Genomic DNA, 18,409 nt, shown 5'->3' on the forward strand with positions numbered 1-18,409 from the left:
GTCCCCTTTCTCCACAAATTAGTGTCATTTGGCTCGGGAATGCTGGGTTCCTGTGAGCGCCAGCCCCATACCACCCCCGCATCTGCAGAGCGCCCCCTGTGGTTGTCAGCTGGCCCTGCAGGGCTGTGTGAACCACCCCGCCCGGCGGGGAGGGGGCTCCGTCTCTCCCCCCCTGGCATGCACCGCCCGGATGAAGCAGTAGTCTGCTGGTCAGATCTGCCGAGCCGCACGTAGACAGAGGCCCAGCCTCATCTCCCGGCCAGGCTGGCCAGGATGCCAATGAGATTGTCCAGGCCCAGCAAATAGCCATCCTCGCGGTTGCCCTCCTCCCAGGGCAGCCTGTGGTCCAGCGTCTGGCCGTCGGGGAGGGGCGTGGTCTTGCCGAAGTCGATGAGCCACACGCCGGCTCGATGGCAGTGGTCATGCACGAAGAGGAGCGAGCTGCCGATCACCTGCCGGGCTTTACACTGTCAGGCTGCGAGCCCTCCCCGGAGACCCCCACCCTATTCCCACCCTAGCCTCACAGACCACAGACCCAGCCCCTGATCCTAATGGCCTCTCACCTCATGCCTCCTGAAGAACTCGGAGACCTCCAGGGTGTCCCGGATCTGCTGCAGGCGATTCAGATACCTCCTCTGCAGAGGAGTGGGTAGGAGAGGAGGGCAAATTAATTAAACGCTAACTGAACCCTTGCTAACAAGTGTGTGCTCGGCTTGGTAAATACCATGGTGAGGAAGACACAGGCTCCTACATGGCGCAAGTTCGGGAGGGACAGAACATAACGCAATGATGACACAGGGCAATAAGTGCTATGTGGGGGGGGGGGCATTCAGGGCACTAGGCCAGACGGCCCGGGGGCACCCCTCGGTTCCGGGCTACCTAACAGCCCAGGGTCCTGGGATCCAGTGCTCACCAGTACTTCCGCATCCCCTTGCACAAACTCTTCGAAGACGCGGACCACCTGTTCCCGGCTTCGTGTAGTCTTGAAGTCGGTGCTGCAGGAGCCGTCGGCTTTCTAAAGGAGGTGGGGGAAGTGTCAGGGGCTCAGCCTCACTCCAGGGGAGAATTAGGCTAGGGCGGCTCGGTGCCATCTGGACGCTGGTGCCAGAGACAGAGAGACAGCCACAGAGGACACTCCTTCCGAGTGGGTCCGCGGGGGTGGGGGAGAGGAGCGCGAAGGGGCCTGGCGGCGCGCACAGCGAAGCGGGCCTGGCTCACCTTGATGCCCTCAATGCGGAAGCCGAGCGTGGTGCTGGAGCTGATGCCTTCCCGCCATTGCATGTAGCGCGGCTTAGTGACAGCGCGCTGCGCGTGCTCCTCCTCCGTGGGCGCCGAGGGGTCCACCGCCAGCATCTTCTTGTACATGTCCTTTCGCAGCTTGGGTCGCTCTCGGGCCTTGGTCAGCTCGTCCTCCAGGTAAGTCCTGAGGGGGCGCAGGAGGCAGCTGGGTGTAGGGGGCGCACACGGACACCCCTCGACCGCCTGCCGAGGCCCCCGCCGGCCCGACAGGGCACGCGTACCTGACGCCCATCTTGCAGTCGAGCACGCAGGGCCCGTCGAAGCCGTCGAGCAGGTCCTGTAACTGCAGGTAGCTCTCGCCGTCGCGCTCCACCACGCCGTGGAAGGCCGGCACGCAGCCGCGCAGCGCGTCGGCCATCAGCCGCGCCAGACAGGAGCGCTCCGGCTCCGAGCTGCGCTTCAGGATGAGCCCGTTGGTGCCCGCCGCCTTGAAACTCCCTGCGGACCGACACTCGTGAGCGCTGCCCAGCCCCCTCCTGCCCCGGGCACCCTCCTCATCCACCTGGCCCTGAGCTCACCCGTGTGCCCCGCCAGCTGCACCCAAGAGTAGCGCTTCTTGAAAGGGCTCATGACGGGCAGATTCACCATGGTCCTGATCTTCTGCCAGTGGCTTTTCTGAAAGCGACACGGGCCGGATCTGAAAGTCGGCGTCACAGCTCTCTGCTCTGGAAAAGGGTCTTGTCCCGCCCCCTGCCCACCGGAAGCAGCTGGGGCGGGATGCTGCATTCATTATTCACGGGAGGAAAGTTCACGGCGTGCCCGGGTGGCGGACACTGAGACAGGCACCGAGAGCTGATAGACATCCAGCTTCTAGAATGTGCTGAAAAGAGCCTTGCCCACAGAATCAGAAGGCTCAGGTTTGCACCCGAGTTCTGTGGCTCAAAAGTTATGTGGGCAGGTTACCAAACTGCTCAGCCGAGGTTATGGAATTTTTGTGAGCATCGAAATCACCCTTGCCAAAAAAAAAAAAAAAAAAGTAGACCCTCAGGTCTACCATAAGGAAATTCTGGCTGAGGAGGTCGGAGATGGGGCCGATCATTTGCATTTCTACTGATGTCTTAGGAGATTCTGGGACCACAGGGCCCCAGATCACACTGAAAAACAAGCCTTTGAGCACCAGTTTCTTATCTGTAAAATGGGGCAATAATCACCCTCACTGGGTTGTTGTGAATCGTAAACAGGCTTGAGTGTGACAGGTGCCCCCACGCCACCCCAATTCCTTGGCATGGAGCAGAAGCTGGATGAGGCTGGATCACCGATCTTTCACTTGGAACCATCGGTTCCTCTCATTTAGGGAGACGGACAAACAGGGAGACAAACATTTACAAAAGCCCAGGGCAAGGTGACCAGCCTAGCAGGCCCTGGAGAAAGAATGGTTTGGGGCTTCCGGAAACTTTCTTGCTATCCCTGGGTGCGATGCACTCCCTTCAAGTTGGCTAGGCACAGGGCACCTTTAGTTCTGGTCAAAACCCAGAAACCTGAGCCCTGAGTTATGGCTGCAAAGCTGAGGGCCTGTCATCTTGGACAAAGCTGGGAGGGAAATGTAGACTTTGACGTATCCCTTGCCTCATGACTATTGCTCCACCCATTCCTGGGAGCATCTCATCCTCCGGATCTTTCCTCTTCCCACACAAAACTCATCAGTCTTGGTCCCTATCTATTAAGTGCAAGGGTTTGCTCACGTAAATTGTGTGTCTGCTTCCTCCTTCCAAGAATGCCTGCTTTTGGAGTTACATGTATGCCTCCAGGGGACTCCAGCCTCCCTGACAAGAGGGCGTTCTAAGAGAGAGAGGGAGAACTGGGGAGGTGACCTAAGGAGGGGAAGGCTGCTGACCATAAAGACCCTTCCCATGGGGAGGAGACAGGGGTAGCAACAGAGCCCTGAATGGGGAGTCTGGAGTTGGTTTCAGTCCTGGTTCTGTCAGTTTCTAGATGAGTGACCCAAGCAAGTACTGTCATTTGTGTGGGCCTGTTTTTGGGAGGACATAGCTGCTGCCATAATGGGAGCCATTTACTGACCGCCTACTGCATGTGAGGCACTTTCTCCTACTCCATCAGCAGCACTGTGCCCCCTTTCCCGCTGAAGTCCTTATATGGAGCACTAGGGCGTGATCACATGTTCAATCCCTGGGGATCTGGGGGTGTAGCCAGAAGCAGCCCACCAGAAGCATGACATCTCTTTCAAAATTCCTTTTTAAAGTCTTTAAATACATACAAGGTTTGCATTCTGCTGCATAATAAATCCAAGCTTTATTATACAACTCCCCCATCTCCAAATTCTCAAGTAAAATTCCAGGGAGATATACCTGCCGTGTGCATTCGGTGGCACCATCCTCTACAGCCCTCTCCCACACTCACCTTGAGAATCAGTAATGATGTGCACATGCTCCTTTATAGAAGGAACTCAAGGCTCAGGGGAGTTAAGTAGCCCAGGCCCACCAGGCTTCAAAGTCCATGCTACTATACTGCCTCCCTTTAGGAGTCAAAGGGGGCACTACATGAGAAAGACCTTTGCAGAAGGTGAAGTGGTTTGCAGCCATAGGTGGTCTGTTTTGATTTCTGGGGGAAATGAGGATATCTGCCTGGGGACCTCTCTCTATTGGCTGGACGCCTTTGCCTTCATCCAGAAGCATGGGTTTAATGGTGGGGGCTTCAGCAGCTTTAGGGGCCTACTGGCAGAATTTAGGGGACAGTGGAACCAGAGTGGACTCAGTCAGAGTACATCTAGTCCTGTAGCCACCCCATTGGAAGAGGTAACCAGCCCCGGTGGGATGAGGGAACTACCTGAACCTTGTTCCTGGGATCACATGGGAGAAGTGGGTGGGGCTGGAAGGTGGAAGGTGGGCCTGGTGGAAGAGGATTTGATATGATGTCTGAAGACCTGGATTACTGCCACTTGCCTTTTGTGTGATAACATAGCATCAGCCTGCTCCCAAGCTGAGGTAAAATGGGGCCATCACCTTCTCTCCCCACTGTGGTTTCATGAGGATCATATGAACCAAGAGCAGCAGCAACCAAGGCTGGTTCCAGCTGTTCAGGTCACAAAGGGCTTTTACACCCATGATCTCATCTGAGCCCTCCAGGTCCTTAGCCCTCCCAGGACTTAGCTTTCCTGGCAGTAATGGACACGGTCAAACCTGGAAGGAGTTAAGTGTTGTAGAATCCACTACCATCTTCCTGCTTATCTTAGGGAGCTCCCTCTCCCAGGGAACGTAATGCATATCAAAATGCAGGTATCCAAAAAGGCTCCTGGAGAATCATTGTTTGGCGGGTGGGGATTTGGGCACATGAACAACAGCAGGGAAGATATTTTTGCACAGGTGAGGTTTTTATTGTTTGAAAATCAGAAATCAGATTTATTATGTTACAGCGTCAATCTAGCTGCCCAAGGAGACAATGCCCATCCTCTGGCCCAACCTATCCCTCTACTGAAGTGCTTGCCCTGGAAACCAGCTGGAAACCAGAAGCCACCTGGGTATCTTGGGGCAAAAGAAGAGTCTTTGGAAAAGCCTTTGGTGAAGTCATAGGAGAACCCTCTGATAATTCCTCACCCCTTGGTCTCCATTTTGAAGCCTGGAGGGCTCTTGCTTCTTAAATCACATCAGGTACTCAGAGTATCTCCTGCCAGGACAACGCTTTGCTTGGCCCTTGGTGCTCATCCCGTATTTGCTGAGCCTGCACCCCCTGCCTCCAGCCACCCGGTCTCTGGCTGTATCTCCCTACCAGGCCAACCCTATCCCTATGTCCCAACTGCTCCATCAAAGCTAGCGCTCCCTGTGGAGGTGTGTGTGTGTGGTGGGGGGAGAGCAACCAGTTTAAATTTATTTGCACCAAGGTATAAGTGACCCACGACTTCACCTTCCCAGGGGCATCTGCTTGTTAAAAAAGAAGTCTGTTAACCTAAATTCTGCTCTATAATTAGTGGAAAGTGATGTGTGGGAATTCTGAGTCCAGGATGGGATGGCATCCAGGTCTCCTTACCTATCCTGGAGCACTGGGGGAAGTCAGCAGATGAACAGGAGCCAAAGGCCCCCTCTTCTGCTAGAGAAACAGCCTAACGTTGTTTTGGGAGGCAGGCAAGGCCTCAGAGTCATGACCACGGTTCTTGGGGATGGGCCCCAATGCCTCTCCTGGCCTGTCTGAGTCTCCCTGCCCACGACTTTTCCTTTTATCAGAGGAAGGCCTTGGAGGGAGCGCTACAGTCAGTCCCAACACCCCTTGGGGGTGCCCAGCTCCAGGTTCTGGGCAGGCTGTGTGGGCTCCTTAGGAGGAAAAGGGGAAGGATGCATGGGCCTTGCAGAGGTAGGCAGGACGGAATGCACCTCCTTCTGCTCAGGCCTGTTCTTGTTATCGGCCCAGGGCCTAGTGCAAGGCACTCGGAACCGGGAGCCGCCTCTCCATTCCCCAGGCTGCTGCAGCACCTGCCCTCTCCCAAGGTGCATCCTTCACGGTCAGCAGAACCGGCTGTGCTTCCTGCCTGGGGAAGCCCTATGGGCGGCCTGGGCGGGAGCGCTCCGTTGGTCCCCGCGCGGCGGTGAGGCAAAGTCCGCGCGGGGCCCTTCCCCGACCATAGGCGGCTTCTGTCAACAGCCCTTGGCTTATCTGCCGTCGCTGTGGCTGTTTGCCTTCGGGGAGGCCCCGGCAGGCTGGGGGTTGGTAAGGCCTGGGAAACGTAGCCTTGGAGTTACAAAGGGCCCTCAGCAGCCATCTGCTCCAGCTCCTGGACGCTCCGGGAGGAGGCGAGGTCCAGGGCACGGCTGTGGCTGGTCCCTGGAGTCTTGTGTGGAGCTGACCCTAGCAGGGGCTGCCCACACTGCACCCTGGCGTGGGCAGCAGGACCCCTTGGAGCTGCGTGGCCGAGCCTCTCCCCCAGGCACTCGGTTTGAGAGCCGGGTCTCTGCGGGCTGGCAGAAGAGGGAAGCGTGGGCTGCCCGCGCCCTCGGCGCCCGCGCTCGTTGCGCCCTTTCTCCTGCTCCCGCCCTCTAAGCTGTCAGAGGTTTGAGCAGCCGGGCGGCCGCCCCAGAGCTACTGCTCAGAATTTTCTGAGGAGGTGGGGTGGGAGGGGTCCTCTCACTCACTCACATTCCTCCGCCTGGGAAACCCCTCGGAGGCCCTCGCCTCGCCAGGGTTGCCCTAGGAACGATCTCAAGTCAGAGGGTACCCCCGCCCGCAGAGGGAGGAGAGGGACTGAGCCACTGCGCCTTATACCTGTCGGGGGCCCGGGGGCCGGGGATCCTGCTCCGTGAGACTTTTTGTTTTTCTCTTGTGTCACTTATAAACCCCGCCGCCCTCAGGGTTGTGTAAGTGTCGAGGGTAACTGAGTCACGGAACCACTACAAGCCGTTCGAGTGTCTCCCCACCTCGTCCAATCCGAGTGTGCGGCGGAGCCGGAGTGGAGCAAGCCCAGGCCGCGCCCAGCGCCGTCCCGGCAGCGTCCAGGCAACCCCGGCGCGCGTTCGCGGCTCTCACTGCCCAATCGCCCCGACCCGGCATTCCCGGCCGGCCCGGAGCCACTAGAGCCGCCGTGGTGCTCCTCTCCTCTCCCTCCACTCCAGGGACCCTGTGTAACGGGAATCTGGAGCAACTCCTTGGCGTTGACCACGGCAGTTAAAGTATTTGGCTTTGGTTAAAACAAAGGGAACAAGGCATCTGTCTCAGGAGTCGCACACCTCGAAGGGGCGGGCGCCAGGAGTGACTTCACCGCATCCCGGCCCTGAGTTATCCGAGGGTCAAACCCAGCCCCGGAACATCCAGGCTGATCCCAACTCTTTCAGCCTCAGTTTACCTTCTTCCGGGCGGTGCTTACGAGCAGTGGGCCTGGGAGCCTGGTGCGCGCGGGGTGGGCCTGCGTTCCACTCCTGCCAGACTCCCAGCCCTGCTCCCCTCCCTTCCCCGCGTCCACGCCTCGTGCGGCCGCCGGGAGCAGACGGCGGCGGCTCCCTAGCAGAGCCTGGAACTCCGCTCCACTCCCACTCAGGAGAGGGAAACCGTGGCAACGGCGGGGGTGGGGCCGCGGCGCTGGAGAGGGGGCGGGGAGAGAGGGAAACGCTCGTTCGCCCCTCTCTCGGAGGGTTCGCAGGGCAAGGCCAAGCCCCTCAGATCCTTTCAGCCCCACCTCACAGCCAGCAAGGCACGCTACCCCCAGCCCCGCCTGGTCCCCACCGGTCGCGCACTCCTCCTCGTCCTTAGACGCCTCAGGACCCGGGCCACGACTCGCCTGCGGAGTTGGGGTGAAAACCTGGCGCCTCCCTCCCACCCTTACTCTCCTTCTGGACAGTGAGAATCCGATCCTCCGCGGAGGGCGTTGGGGCAGAAGTCGGTATTCCCGGCGTTCAAAGAGGGGTCCCCCGCGCCCCCGCCGGCCCCGCCTCCGCGGCCCGTACCTGAGCCGCGTCTTCGCTCGCTTCCAGCTGCACGTTGCCGCGGCTCCGGCTCTCGCTGTCGCTCAACAGATCGTCCTCCGAGTCCTCGGGCAGCGACGAGGAGCCAGTGGAGGAGAGCGACGAGGTGGAGAGGCGGCGCGGCTGCTGCAGGTGCGACGAGCCTGCGGTCGGGAGGCAGCCGCCCTCCGGCTCCGGCGGCCCGGGGCTGGCCGGAGGTACGTCCGGCTCCTCAGCTGTCACAGTCAGTTGCGGAATCACTGGGGTTGGGGGAGCCCGCGGAAGCCCGTTGGGGACCTGCCCCCCACGCCGCTTGGCCCCGCGGGCCCGGTGCTCCCCTGCGGCGGCTGCGGCGGCGGCCGCGGCACAGCGCGCCTCGAAGAGCAGGCGCAGCTCCCCGACACTCCGGCGCGGGTACCGCTCCAGCCCCGGGCTGCAAGGCCCCGCGCCCCCCGGCCGCGCCATGCCCGTCGGGCCTCCGGGTAGGGTCATCTCCCGGCTCAGTCGCCGCAGCCGAGCCCACCAGCCCGCGGCGCGGCCGGGACTGGAGAATCTCGGCGCCCCCGGCTGGAGACTGCCCCGGGGCGGAGCCTGCGCGGCTCGCCCGCCTGGGCCCCGCCTCGGCCGCGCCCCCCGCCCACTCCTTTCACTTTCAGAGAAAGCGCGGGCCTCCTAGGGCGCTCCCCTGGCCTGGAAGGCCTTGGCTGCTTCTCAGGACGGCCGGGGAGCCCAGCCCTCCTAGTCACAAAACCGGGGCCTGGCCCTCGCGGCCTCCCTCTGCCTGCCCTGTAAGAGGAGGAAGGGGCCGCTTCGCTCCCGGCCTTATGGCCTTCCCGGGGTTCAGGACTGGGAAGGATTCCTGCCGGCGCCTCCAAGGGCTCTGACCCTGCAGGGAGGAGCTGGTCCTGCTCTCGCTTTCCCACCCGGCCCCTCGGGCTCCTTTCCCCGTTCCATCCATCCGGGGCAAAGGCTTCCAAGTCTCCGGGACTTTTCTCCAGCCGAGGCCCCTCCAGCACAGAGTTCAAGGCCAACGGCCTTCCCAAGGAACCTCACCCCAGGGCGTGCACCCAAACGGCGACTCTGACCCAGGGACAAGCTGAGGCTGCTCCCCTAAATCTCCCGACCTTCAGGCGGGCAGAGAACAAGGTCAGGGGGCGGGGCCTGGATCTCCTCTGTCTCAGCGGAGTCTGGACAGCAGCCCGGCTGCGGGCGGGTACTGAGCCCTTCTTGCTCCTTTCCATTCGGAGTTCGGGGCTGGGAGTCTGCTTATGGCTTTAGGCAAGTCGTGTCACCTCTCTGAACTGCTTCCACCTCACAGGGTTACTGTGACAATAAGTGAAAGATCTGAAATCTCTTTAAAACGTTAGAACGGTTTTTAGTGTGGGTGGTAGAAAGAGCCACCCTCAGGTCCACCACAATCCAGATGTGGTTTTAGATACTCCCTTCACCTTTCGGGGTTCTTTCCTTACTTGCAAATTTTGGAAGACTTGGCTGTCCCACCCGACTCACAGAGCTGTCGCGTTGATATTACGAGGAGGAGAGTGCTGGTGTTGATGACAGGGTTTCACACATTGTCAAGTGTTCCTCAGCGTCATCACTGCGGTGGTCTTTGGCCACATCACATGCTGGCGGCCTGTATGTCACAGCATTCATTCCCTGTCTTCCCCAGGTTGCCAGAAGGAGGATCCTCCAGTAGGCACCTGGTGCCTAGGGACTGTTGGGGGCCCTGTGGGGAGAGCACCCCCAGAAGAGTTGCCTCAGATGCTGACCAAAGCCACGAGGAATGATGTCCCTCCCTCATCTCTCTTCAGCCAGGATTCAGGATTCGAGGGAAGGGGGGAGTGAAAGGGAGGGGAAGGCTCAGGGGGAGAGCAAGAATCTTTAGCAAAGAAGGGACAAGATCCTGGGGAATGGACAAAGTAAAACAGTGGAAAAAATGGGGGAGGGTAGTGGGGGAAAGGAGAAGGAGAAATGGAAGGAATAAAGGAGTGAATTAGAGAAAGAAGAAATACAGAAATTTGGACACATGCCTCCTCCCTTGGGGAACGTGGGCAATTTCATGACCACCATGGCTGGGGCACAGAGTCCTCTCTGGAGGAGGCTGGGTTTGTGTGAGGGTATGCTCTGCAGCTTGGAGGCCCAGGAACACCCATGTCTTTTCTACCCGCTCCCTCCCTCCTTTGGAGGCACCCAGGCCTGTGGAGGGGGCTGGAAAAGGTGCTGCCCTCAGAGGGTGGGCTGGGGGCAAACCCAGCCTGGGAACAGTGAGCAGGGACCTGCCGGAACTGGAAAGGTAGGAAAGGAAAGGAGGGAAGGAAACATGTATTGTGCACCTGTGTGCCAGGTGCTGTGTGGACGATGTTGGAGGCACAAGCAGGCTGGGCACTGGGTCTGTGTCCTGGCTGCCAAGAGAAAAGCCAGGGGAAGTCCTTTTCTTCTTATATATCAGGTGCTTGCCCAAGTCTTAGGGTCACCGAACGAGCAACCAAAGGAGAGCTGTTTGCCACACCTGCCCAGGTTCCCTCACTGGAAAAGGAAGGGTGGAGAGCTAATCCCATAGGCTTTTCAGGCCAGGAAGGGGCCTTAGATGCATCTGGTCTGCCTAAGCCACATTACAGAAGTAACCAGTGACTCAGCTAGGGAGGTTGGGGCACTTTCACACGATTTCTTTCAGTAGCATCTTGTAAATCAGTACCTAGGTCCTCGTCCAATGAAGACAGGCAGAAAACATAAAGGCACATTTTGGGGCAAGGCCTGGAGGCCCCAGGGCTGCTGTGAGATGATGTCAAGGGGCTCTCATTTCTTTTGAAACCATACACCGTCTGTTCTTTTGTGCCTCAGTTTCCCCAGTCCTTAAGGCTGTGAATGAAAGGAATGTGGAGAAAATCAGGCTGCTGGAGGCAGAGGGAAGCGCCTCTTGTGTGCTGCAAAAAGTGGAGAGACTGGGGCATAGAAGGACATTGCAAGGTTTGATGGTCATTCAATGGCTGTTCTGAGCCAGGGCACGAGTCAAGGCCAGCTACGCATCTGAGGAGAAAAGCTATCTTTCCTCTTCTTGTGGCAACTCGGTTCAGTGATCCTGCTGTGCATACCCTAGGGGGTCTCTGCCTGGGGTGCCTGAGCCCTCATTGTGCTCCATGGCCTTCAGGATTTGTCACACTTGTGGGCTGCCTCCTAGGGAGCACAACTCTGGGGCTCACAGCTGGGAAAGGGCAGGGCCTGGAAAATGGGATGCGGGAAGTGAAGGGTTTCTGGGAATCTGCTTTCATTCCCCATCCTACCCTATTTAGCTCTGTCCCACCCTAGGGCAGCACGATGGCCCAGGGGCAGGAACACCCATCCCCTGCCAGGCATGGTGCCAGCTTCTGCTTCTCAAGACCCACAGGCAGGGCCTCTCACCTGGCCGAGGGAGGTGGGGCACAGGGTACCTGTTGCTTTGAGGGGACTTGAAGGCCTCTGCACAGGGAGGGGAGCCTTTGTCGGGTGTGTGTGTGTTTGTGTATGTCTGCATTGGTGGGGGGGATGGTCCTCTCAACCAAGTGGTGCAGTCTCATTCTAGCCAACAACTCCCAGGTACGCTCTGTAGGGCTTGGTGTCCTCCAAGGGACTTTCCGATTCCACGATTCCAACATTCTGTGGCAATCCATTTGTCCATTCATTCATTCACAAGGCAAACAAACTTCCTGTGAGCAGTTGCTATGAAGCAGGCGTTGTGCTAGGTGCTGGAGAATGAGCGGCTCCTACCATGGTGCCTCCTTCCCCTTACTGGGAGTGGTGGGGGATCATTTTGCACCATCTTCTGGAAGAAGGAAATTCAGCCAGGCCAAGGATCCAACCAGTAAACGGGCCCCAGGATGCTAAATGGCCGGATTTATTCTGCTTCCAAGGGACCAACAGCCAAGCCCTGGGAACCTTGGTCTCTCAGCCGTTTCATGAATCCAAAACATTCCCCGACTCTGATCAGAACGATGCCCTTCTCGGCCCAGGGCATACTAGAGAGGGTGACAGAGGGCTGGCCAGAGCCAGGGTCCAGTGGAAACTTGAGGATGAAGGAGGAACTGGAGACCTCCTTTGTCCTTGGAAGAGTGAGTGGCTGTCCTCACCTACCAGGTGGTCCCTCAGCCCCAATCACAGACCATTTTCCTGGCCTCTGGGTTTCTCCCTTTCCCCGTCTCGGGCCCCCATAATGGACTTCATGTGAATATCGTAGGACGGGGGCTAGGACAGTTTCGCAGGGCTCGGGATTTGGCAGCGTTCGGTGACCCTCCACCATCTGAGTCACTCTTGTCTGAAACGAACAAAATGTGTCACTGCGCCTGTGTATGCGCGGTAAGAACATTTTCTCTCCTGACACCTCAGAATCAAGGCTTCCATCCCTCCCAGGAGCCCGTGCTCCTGTGGTTCTCCCTCCCCCTCGCAGCAGAAACTCAGAACCCGCAGGCTCTCTCCCAGTGGCGAAGTGGAGGCGGAGCGGACGCGGAAGGTCTGAGGTCAGGGTCGCAGCAGCCGCTAAAGAGGCAACTCTGAGAACACCCGGGCTGCAGCCGGCCGCCCTCCTCCGCCCTCCCAGAATCTCCAGCCATCTTGCAGCCGCGGAAGGGTGGGTGCAGTTCCAAATTCCATCTGTGATCTCTGTGACTGCCAGGGCGACCTCCACCCTCGCGTGCGCGGCGACCCAGTCCGCCCAGCATTGTGGCGGGGAGGAACCAGCAGCCACGACGAAGCCATAGGCCGCTTCTGCGCGGGCAGGGGGCACCTCACGCTACAAGCCAGGAACGCGCCCGAGAGCGGAGGCCGCGGCTCCAAACTCCCGAAAACGCCGGGTCGCGCCTGGAGACACGAGCGCGCGCACGTTCAGGCGACCGGCCCGGTCTGAAGGCGGGGCTGCCAAGCACGTGGCGGGGTGCTCGGACAGGTGGCTCCAAGGCCGCTGGGCCCCTAGGCCGCTGGGCCCGGAGTGGGCGCGCAGAGGCCGAGGCGGTTTTTTTGTCCGGCCCAGTGGGGCCGCGGCAGCCCAGCTCCCCTCTGCCGCAGTCGTGTTTCTGGAGGCCATAGGTCGAACCCACAGGACAGGAAGCCTGAGCTTCCGAAGTTGGCGGCATCATGCCGCGGGTCTCTGTCCCGGGTGCGCTGCGGGGCGCGGGGAATCGGGGCAGGATGGGAGGCGAGAGGAGGGGTCCAATGCTCCTGAACACAGCGGCCCCGACTGGATGTCCGCTTGCCTAACACCCCCAGGCCCCTGCAGTCCTTTCCGTCCACCACGATTATTGAGCGTTAACTAAGGGCCAGGCGGCGCTGGGTGCCCCGGACACCCCAAGAACCTTCAGACTGGGAGCGAAGACTCACAGATAGTAACAGTACAGTGCGGCGAGTGCAGCGCTAGAGAAAGCCGATGGGAGGGGCTTCCAAATCAGACTGGGAGGGGGACTCGGGGAAGGCTTCCTGGAGGAGGCGACCTTTCACCTGAACCCCGAAGGGTGAGGAGGAGTTCGCCAGGGAAGTGGAGATTGTCCAGCGCATTTCAGGCGGAGGTAAATGAGTGTGTTTGGCCGAGGGATATGCAGCCTCCTCACGTGTTTATAGAATAAAAAATATTTTGAAGACAGTATATTTTGGAAAGGATCAGGACGTTGTTAGACTTCTTTATAGTCATTTTTCGGGTTGCTTTACTGGTTTTGAGTTTAATTACCCTTAGTGGCGGTGGGGAGGTCGGATCCGCTGCGGTGGAGGCGAGATGGCAGCCTCCGGAGCCCCTGGAGTCTCGGAGCGGGACTACACCTTCAGACAAGCCATCACAAACGGGGGCGGGGTGGGGGGGAGAATGTGTGTGTGTGTGTGTGCATGCGTGTGTGTGTCGGAGCCGGAGGGAACCGCAGCGTTAGGGCCGACCAAGAGGCAGTCTGCCTTCTGGCGACGGTACCTCGAACCAGCCCCAACGTCCACCAGTCGCAACCTGGACCTGGAGGTGGAGTTTCTTGGCACCCATGGTGGGGGCTGCCAGAAGTCGTCTGGCCGTCGGGCCAGCGCTCCAGCTTCGGTTCGTGTCCTCTGCCGCACTCCCGGGCTGTTCCGAGGCTTCTGGCCTTTCCCTTGGCCTTGCTACCCACTCCGTGCAACCCCCTGGAGGATGGGGACCACTCTCACTTTTAACAGGATCCTCACAGGCTATGCTGTTTTAAAGATGGAGAACTTGTGGCTCAGAGGAATTCAGTAGCTCAGCCCTAGGTAGTAAGAGGAGGAGCCGGGGGTCCCTGGTCCTGGCTCTGCCTCCAGGGTGGAAGCCTAGATGTTTCAGTGGCTGACCCCTTACCATGGGCCAAGAAACCCTGCCTCCAGGTTCCACCCGCAGGTACTGGAGCTGACCTGGGAAATGTCCAGAGAAGGCAGGGTGCATTCCCTCCAGGTCCCCAGACACACCCCTTATGGGGCTGCGGGGGTGGGGGTGGGGGCTCTTTGATCAGGGAAACCCAGCAAAATGTTAGGGGATTGAGGGCTTCCCCCCTCCCAGGAGCAGCTGGACCACCTGCTGCCCAGGATCACGCAAGAAACTGCCTCCGCTCCCAGTTGAAAAACCCAGGGAGGTGAAGCTGACCGGCCCAGCATCCTCCCTCCCCATTCCTCAATCAGCAGACCCGCCAGCTCCCTGGCTTCTTGGAGCCAGGCAGCAAGTGGCTGCTGTGGACCACTTGCACCCTGGGAGAGGTAAGTGGGCTTGACTTGACTGTCCTCTGATAGAATGGCTGCTCTCTAGGGCCAAGGGAGCCCGCTGTTCCTAACAGCAGGGTAGTTAGAATGATAGGGAGTTGGAGACAACCTCGTTGGATGTGCCTGCTGGGTCCGGGTGACCCACCTCTCCACCACAAGGGGCAGGCTTGGATGGGGCTCCTAAAACTGAATTTTAGAAGTCACCCCCCTACTTTCCCATCTCAAAAAAAATAGGGGGTGGAAAATCCAGGATCTTCTTGCTTCCTAGCTAAAATATGGACAGACTGAGGATGAGACACCACCCGAGGCACTGGGGTGGGGAAGCCCTTACAGATCTTCCCAGCTTGTGGGCATGAGGGAAGGACAGCAATACTTCCTCCACAGCTACACTCAGCCTCCAGGTTCCCCCTTCGCACAGGTGATAGGCAGGACACAAGACAGCAAGGGAACTGTGCCTAGGCCAGTGGAAAGCTGGAAGGACTAGACTCTAAGTTTAGGCAGTGTTTTAGGGGCTTATTTACCTCTGTCAAAGCTAGTTGGTCTCCTATCAAGACAGGAGGTAAACCAAGCCAGCTGGAGGTTGCCCTGGGTCTAGACAACTACCCTGCTAGAGAGGCTTTTGGGGAACCAGGCTACTCAAGGATTGAAAACTACCACTTTCACTTTTGGGGGTGTAGGTCTGAGAGAAGGAGAAAGAGGGAAAAGGAGCAAAAGAGAGGTTCCCTTGGACTTTCAAAACATGGCTTCAGAATTGCCACTCAGGATACAATCCTTGGACTAAATCTGATCCCGTTGTTAAAACAGGGCATAAAGTTTATTTACATGTGTCTGTACAGCGTGAGTGACAAGTCAGGACTTCACAGAAGCAAAGGCGTTCTTTTTGAGGGGAAGTTACAGGCAGCCGACTTTCCCTGCACCTGTCAAAAGCAACACAGATGAGCAGACCTACACATCATGAGCTGGGCACATGGACACTGGCCTTTTCACTTCTTGGAAGGAACTGAAAATGTATCAAACAGCCTTTGGTGCCACACCCTTCCACACTGAAACCCGTGGGGAGGAGGCTGGGGCCACCGCAGTAATTCCCCAGCACAAGAAACACTGTGAACAACCAGGAAGCCCCAGCTGGTCGGACAAAGCCACTGTCTATGCCTGGTCAGGGTCTTGGTTCAGAGGCCCTGCCTCAGCTGAGCCTGGAGACAAGTCCTTAATCTTGATCCCGGTCACCAAGCAGGCTACTCAGGGAGTAGGTTAACTTTCGGTCTTCTCTGGTTGGCTTTTCTCCCTGCTCTGTGCTCTGGCGTTTCAGAACGAAGGTTTCAGCAGCTGTGTGTGGACAGGTAGTGGCAAAGTGGCTACAGTGTGATGCAGTTTGAATAAAAATTTTATTACACAGCCAAAATGTAATCGACACGTCTCCAAACCCAAATGATACTAAATACAGATCTACATGGTGGATCAGAACGACTCCAGCAAATCAGATGGATTCTATAATTTTAAAACCATAAAGAAAACAAAACATCCAAGTTTATCATGATAGGAGAGGTCCCAGCAGCCTCCGGGACTCTGCTGTGTCCAACAGTCTGTGATTCCACGTTTACACAATCATCTACGAAGAGTTTGGGTCAATGGACTTTTCAAGTACACATGATTTGAATAAGTCCATCACCACTCCTCTGCTCAACCCAACTGTGTCACAGCTGCCACAGAGCTGTGTTACAGTTATTAGTTTTACAGTCACAATATTTCTTTAAAACCATCCATCGCTGCTTTTAAATAAAAAATGTAAACTAAGTTAAAGCAACACTGAGGTTCTACTAAACCCAGAAAAGTTACCAAGTTCAAATACAACTTAACTCCATGATTCCCCATCACCCCCCTTCCTTACACAAAAGTAGGGTGAAAAAGTACAAAGCAGAGCTTCTAGATTTCTCTCCCTTTTGTGAGAATCAGCAGCTCTCAGCTGTTTCTTTAGCTTAGTTCTTGGTATATATAGTCAGCTGTACTTTGCTCTGAAAAGATTTGTTAAATGCCACTTTTATTTACACTTGGAGCTTTACACCTGAGAATGATTATCAAGCAGTCAGCTTATCTCTTTTCAAACATTTCATAAAGACATACACACCTTTTTGCTGGCTTCACCCTAGCTGCACAATATATATGCTTACCATATATATATACGTATACACATGTAAAACTGCACATGCTGGTAACATTTGCAACCTAAATCTTCTTGTGTTCACACTCTCCACATTCATGTTGGATACTTTCTCTTAAAAACAAAAAATATTACCCTTGCTCATGTAGCAAAACAGAAATCACTAGGAAGAGACAGGTACGCTGGGAGGGAAAAGGTCACACGTGCTCTGTGTTCAGCCAAGAAGCCGCTGGCTGTGCCCACGGGACGGGCAAGACGCCTTCGCTGCCCTCCCTGGTACCAGCCTTGTGCTTCCCTCCCGCCTGCCGGGACACAGCCTCCAGGGCAGGGGGCTAAGCTGGGGAGTTTTCTCCAAGTGGGGGAGATAACGAGGGCGGGGAGGGGAAGTCACGCAGCTATAGCAGTCAGGCCTGTTTAGTGAGAAGGATCACATTTAATGAGTTTCTTTCTTGCAGTTTCAGATGCCCAAGTACAGCTGACAAAAATCTGAGACAGCTACAGACCCGTGACGGACTGATACAAAGATACTGCATTTTTTAAAAATGATAAAAAAATCCACACACATACATACACACACACACACACACACACACACATATACACATACACTCTCTCAAGTAGACCCCCTCCCCCCGAAATGTACACTTTTGGAAACTAAATTGGTTTTGAAAACCCCTCTTCCAGAGATGGGAAGAAGAGAAAGATGCAGAGGAAAGAGGCCGAAGGACTGTGGGCGCTGGCCTGCTCCCTCCACAAGGGCCAGGGGCCAGTGCTCAGTGGTTGGGTCCGAGGCCGTCCACAGAGGAGACTGCCCAGTGCTGCAGCTGTCGCCACTGAGTGCTCCAGCAAGAAACCCAGCTCCACGGTAATACTGAACGCGTGCAGAGTGGCCAATGGACTGTGCTGGTTTAAAAAAAAAAAAAAAAAAAAAGGGCAAACACAAATCTAAAGACATGGAGAAAGCCCAAGAGAGCCCAGGAGCCCCGATCCACACCGGGTGGGCCCAGGGGTTTGGTGGGAGGTGGTGCAGACAAGGGAGATCTATACAGCAAATGGTTTATATTACAGGTGACTGGCAGCTTAGAGTCTCTTCCCAGTTCTACTGCTGCTTCGGCCCAAGAGGGCGAATCAGAGGGAAGGAGGAACGGTGGGAGGGCCACGGTGACGGGCATGCAGGGTCAGAAGCAGCAGGCTGGGTGCGCTCAAATGAGCCCCCGTCGTTTTTTGTAGTCTTCCAAATTTAGAGATCTCCTTGGAGCCCCATCCTTGGCTGGCGGAGCCTTGGAGGTGATGGCCAAAGCCTTTGACTCTACAGGAAAGAAGAGCAAATTGACATTTCAGGTACCTTCCAAGTCCTTTCAGTCTTGTGCTTCATTATTCTGACAGGTAGCCTTACAGGCTCTCTAAACATACCTGCCGCCTGTCTTCCCCTCCTCTAGACAATGATGAGCACACAGACAGCGCATTTCTCTCTCAAATCAGGCTCCTCGCTGGCTGAGGAAGCCAGGGGTCTAGCCGGTCCCCTGGCTTCCTCGGCCACTCCCCACCCCTCACTTACCTGAGCTGGGAACTTGTAAATCAATCTTCACGTCGAAATCATGTACTTTGAACAGGTCTTCTGAGAGGTCACTCGCTGACTTAGAATTCAAATCTTTCTCCTTTCCCTGACCCTGCAGTGGGAAGAGAAATACTAACTGTAAGCACAGAAACACAAGTGGACTTCAAAACTCAGCAGCGGCTAACGGTGAAAGCTCTCGTCAAGTTCATCCGCCCTTCCTAGTGAGGCCCTTTTCTGATTCCTCCTTCCAGAGGGAAAACAGAAGAGGCCACAGACAAAGAGGTTTCTTTTCTGAGACCTAAAAGCAGA

At 56.9% G+C, this 18,409-nt stretch overlaps 2 protein-coding genes across 2 annotated transcripts in view; both read right to left on the bottom strand.

Moving 5' to 3' along the window:
* Positions 1-101: 101 nt before the first annotated feature.
* ITPKA (inositol-trisphosphate 3-kinase A) lies at positions 102-8,171 on the bottom strand. Its single transcript, XM_003418751.4, has 7 exons — positions 7,683-8,171; positions 1,818-1,914; positions 1,521-1,737; positions 1,219-1,423; positions 914-1,015; positions 564-635; positions 102-452 (listed from the first exon to the last, which is right to left on the bottom strand). The coding sequence occupies exons 1-7, from the start codon at positions 8,169-8,171 to the stop codon at positions 249-251; spliced, it is 1,386 nt and encodes a 461-aa protein (XP_003418799.1). The 3' UTR covers positions 102-248.
* Positions 8,172-16,955: 8,784 nt separating this feature from the next.
* The window catches only part of RTF1 (RTF1 homolog, Paf1/RNA polymerase II complex component), a 69,592-nt gene continuing 68,138 nt past the window's right edge, over positions 16,956-18,409 (bottom strand). The window contains exons 17-18 of the mRNA XM_003418668.4: positions 18,101-18,212; positions 16,956-17,851 (exon numbers count right to left, since the gene is read on the bottom strand). Coding sequence (XP_003418716.1) covers positions 17,745-17,851; positions 18,101-18,212 — 219 coding nt within the window. The 3' untranslated portion in view covers positions 16,956-17,744. The remainder of the gene's footprint in view (positions 17,852-18,100; positions 18,213-18,409) is intronic.

The sequence above is a fragment of the Loxodonta africana genome, chromosome 10 (assembly GCF_030014295.1).
Source record: "Loxodonta africana isolate mLoxAfr1 chromosome 10, mLoxAfr1.hap2, whole genome shotgun sequence".
Classification (NCBI taxonomy): domain Eukaryota; kingdom Metazoa; phylum Chordata; class Mammalia; order Proboscidea; family Elephantidae; genus Loxodonta; species Loxodonta africana.

What these genes read in the sequence shown, in the direction of transcription:
- ITPKA (XM_003418751.4), bottom strand. Translation starts at nt 8,171, where the DNA reads ATGACCCTACCCGGAGGCCCGACGGGCATGGCGCGGCCGGGGGGCGCG. An exon ending in AAGGGGATGCGGAAGTACTG is followed by an intron (nt 636 to 913) that starts GTGAGCACTGGA and finishes ACTCCTCTGCAG; the next exon opens with AGGAGGTATCTGAATCGCCT. An exon ending in AGTTCTTCAGGAGGCATGAG is followed by an intron (nt 453 to 563) that starts GTGAGAGGCCAT and finishes AAAGCCCGGCAG; the next exon opens with GTGATCGGCAGCTCGCTCCT.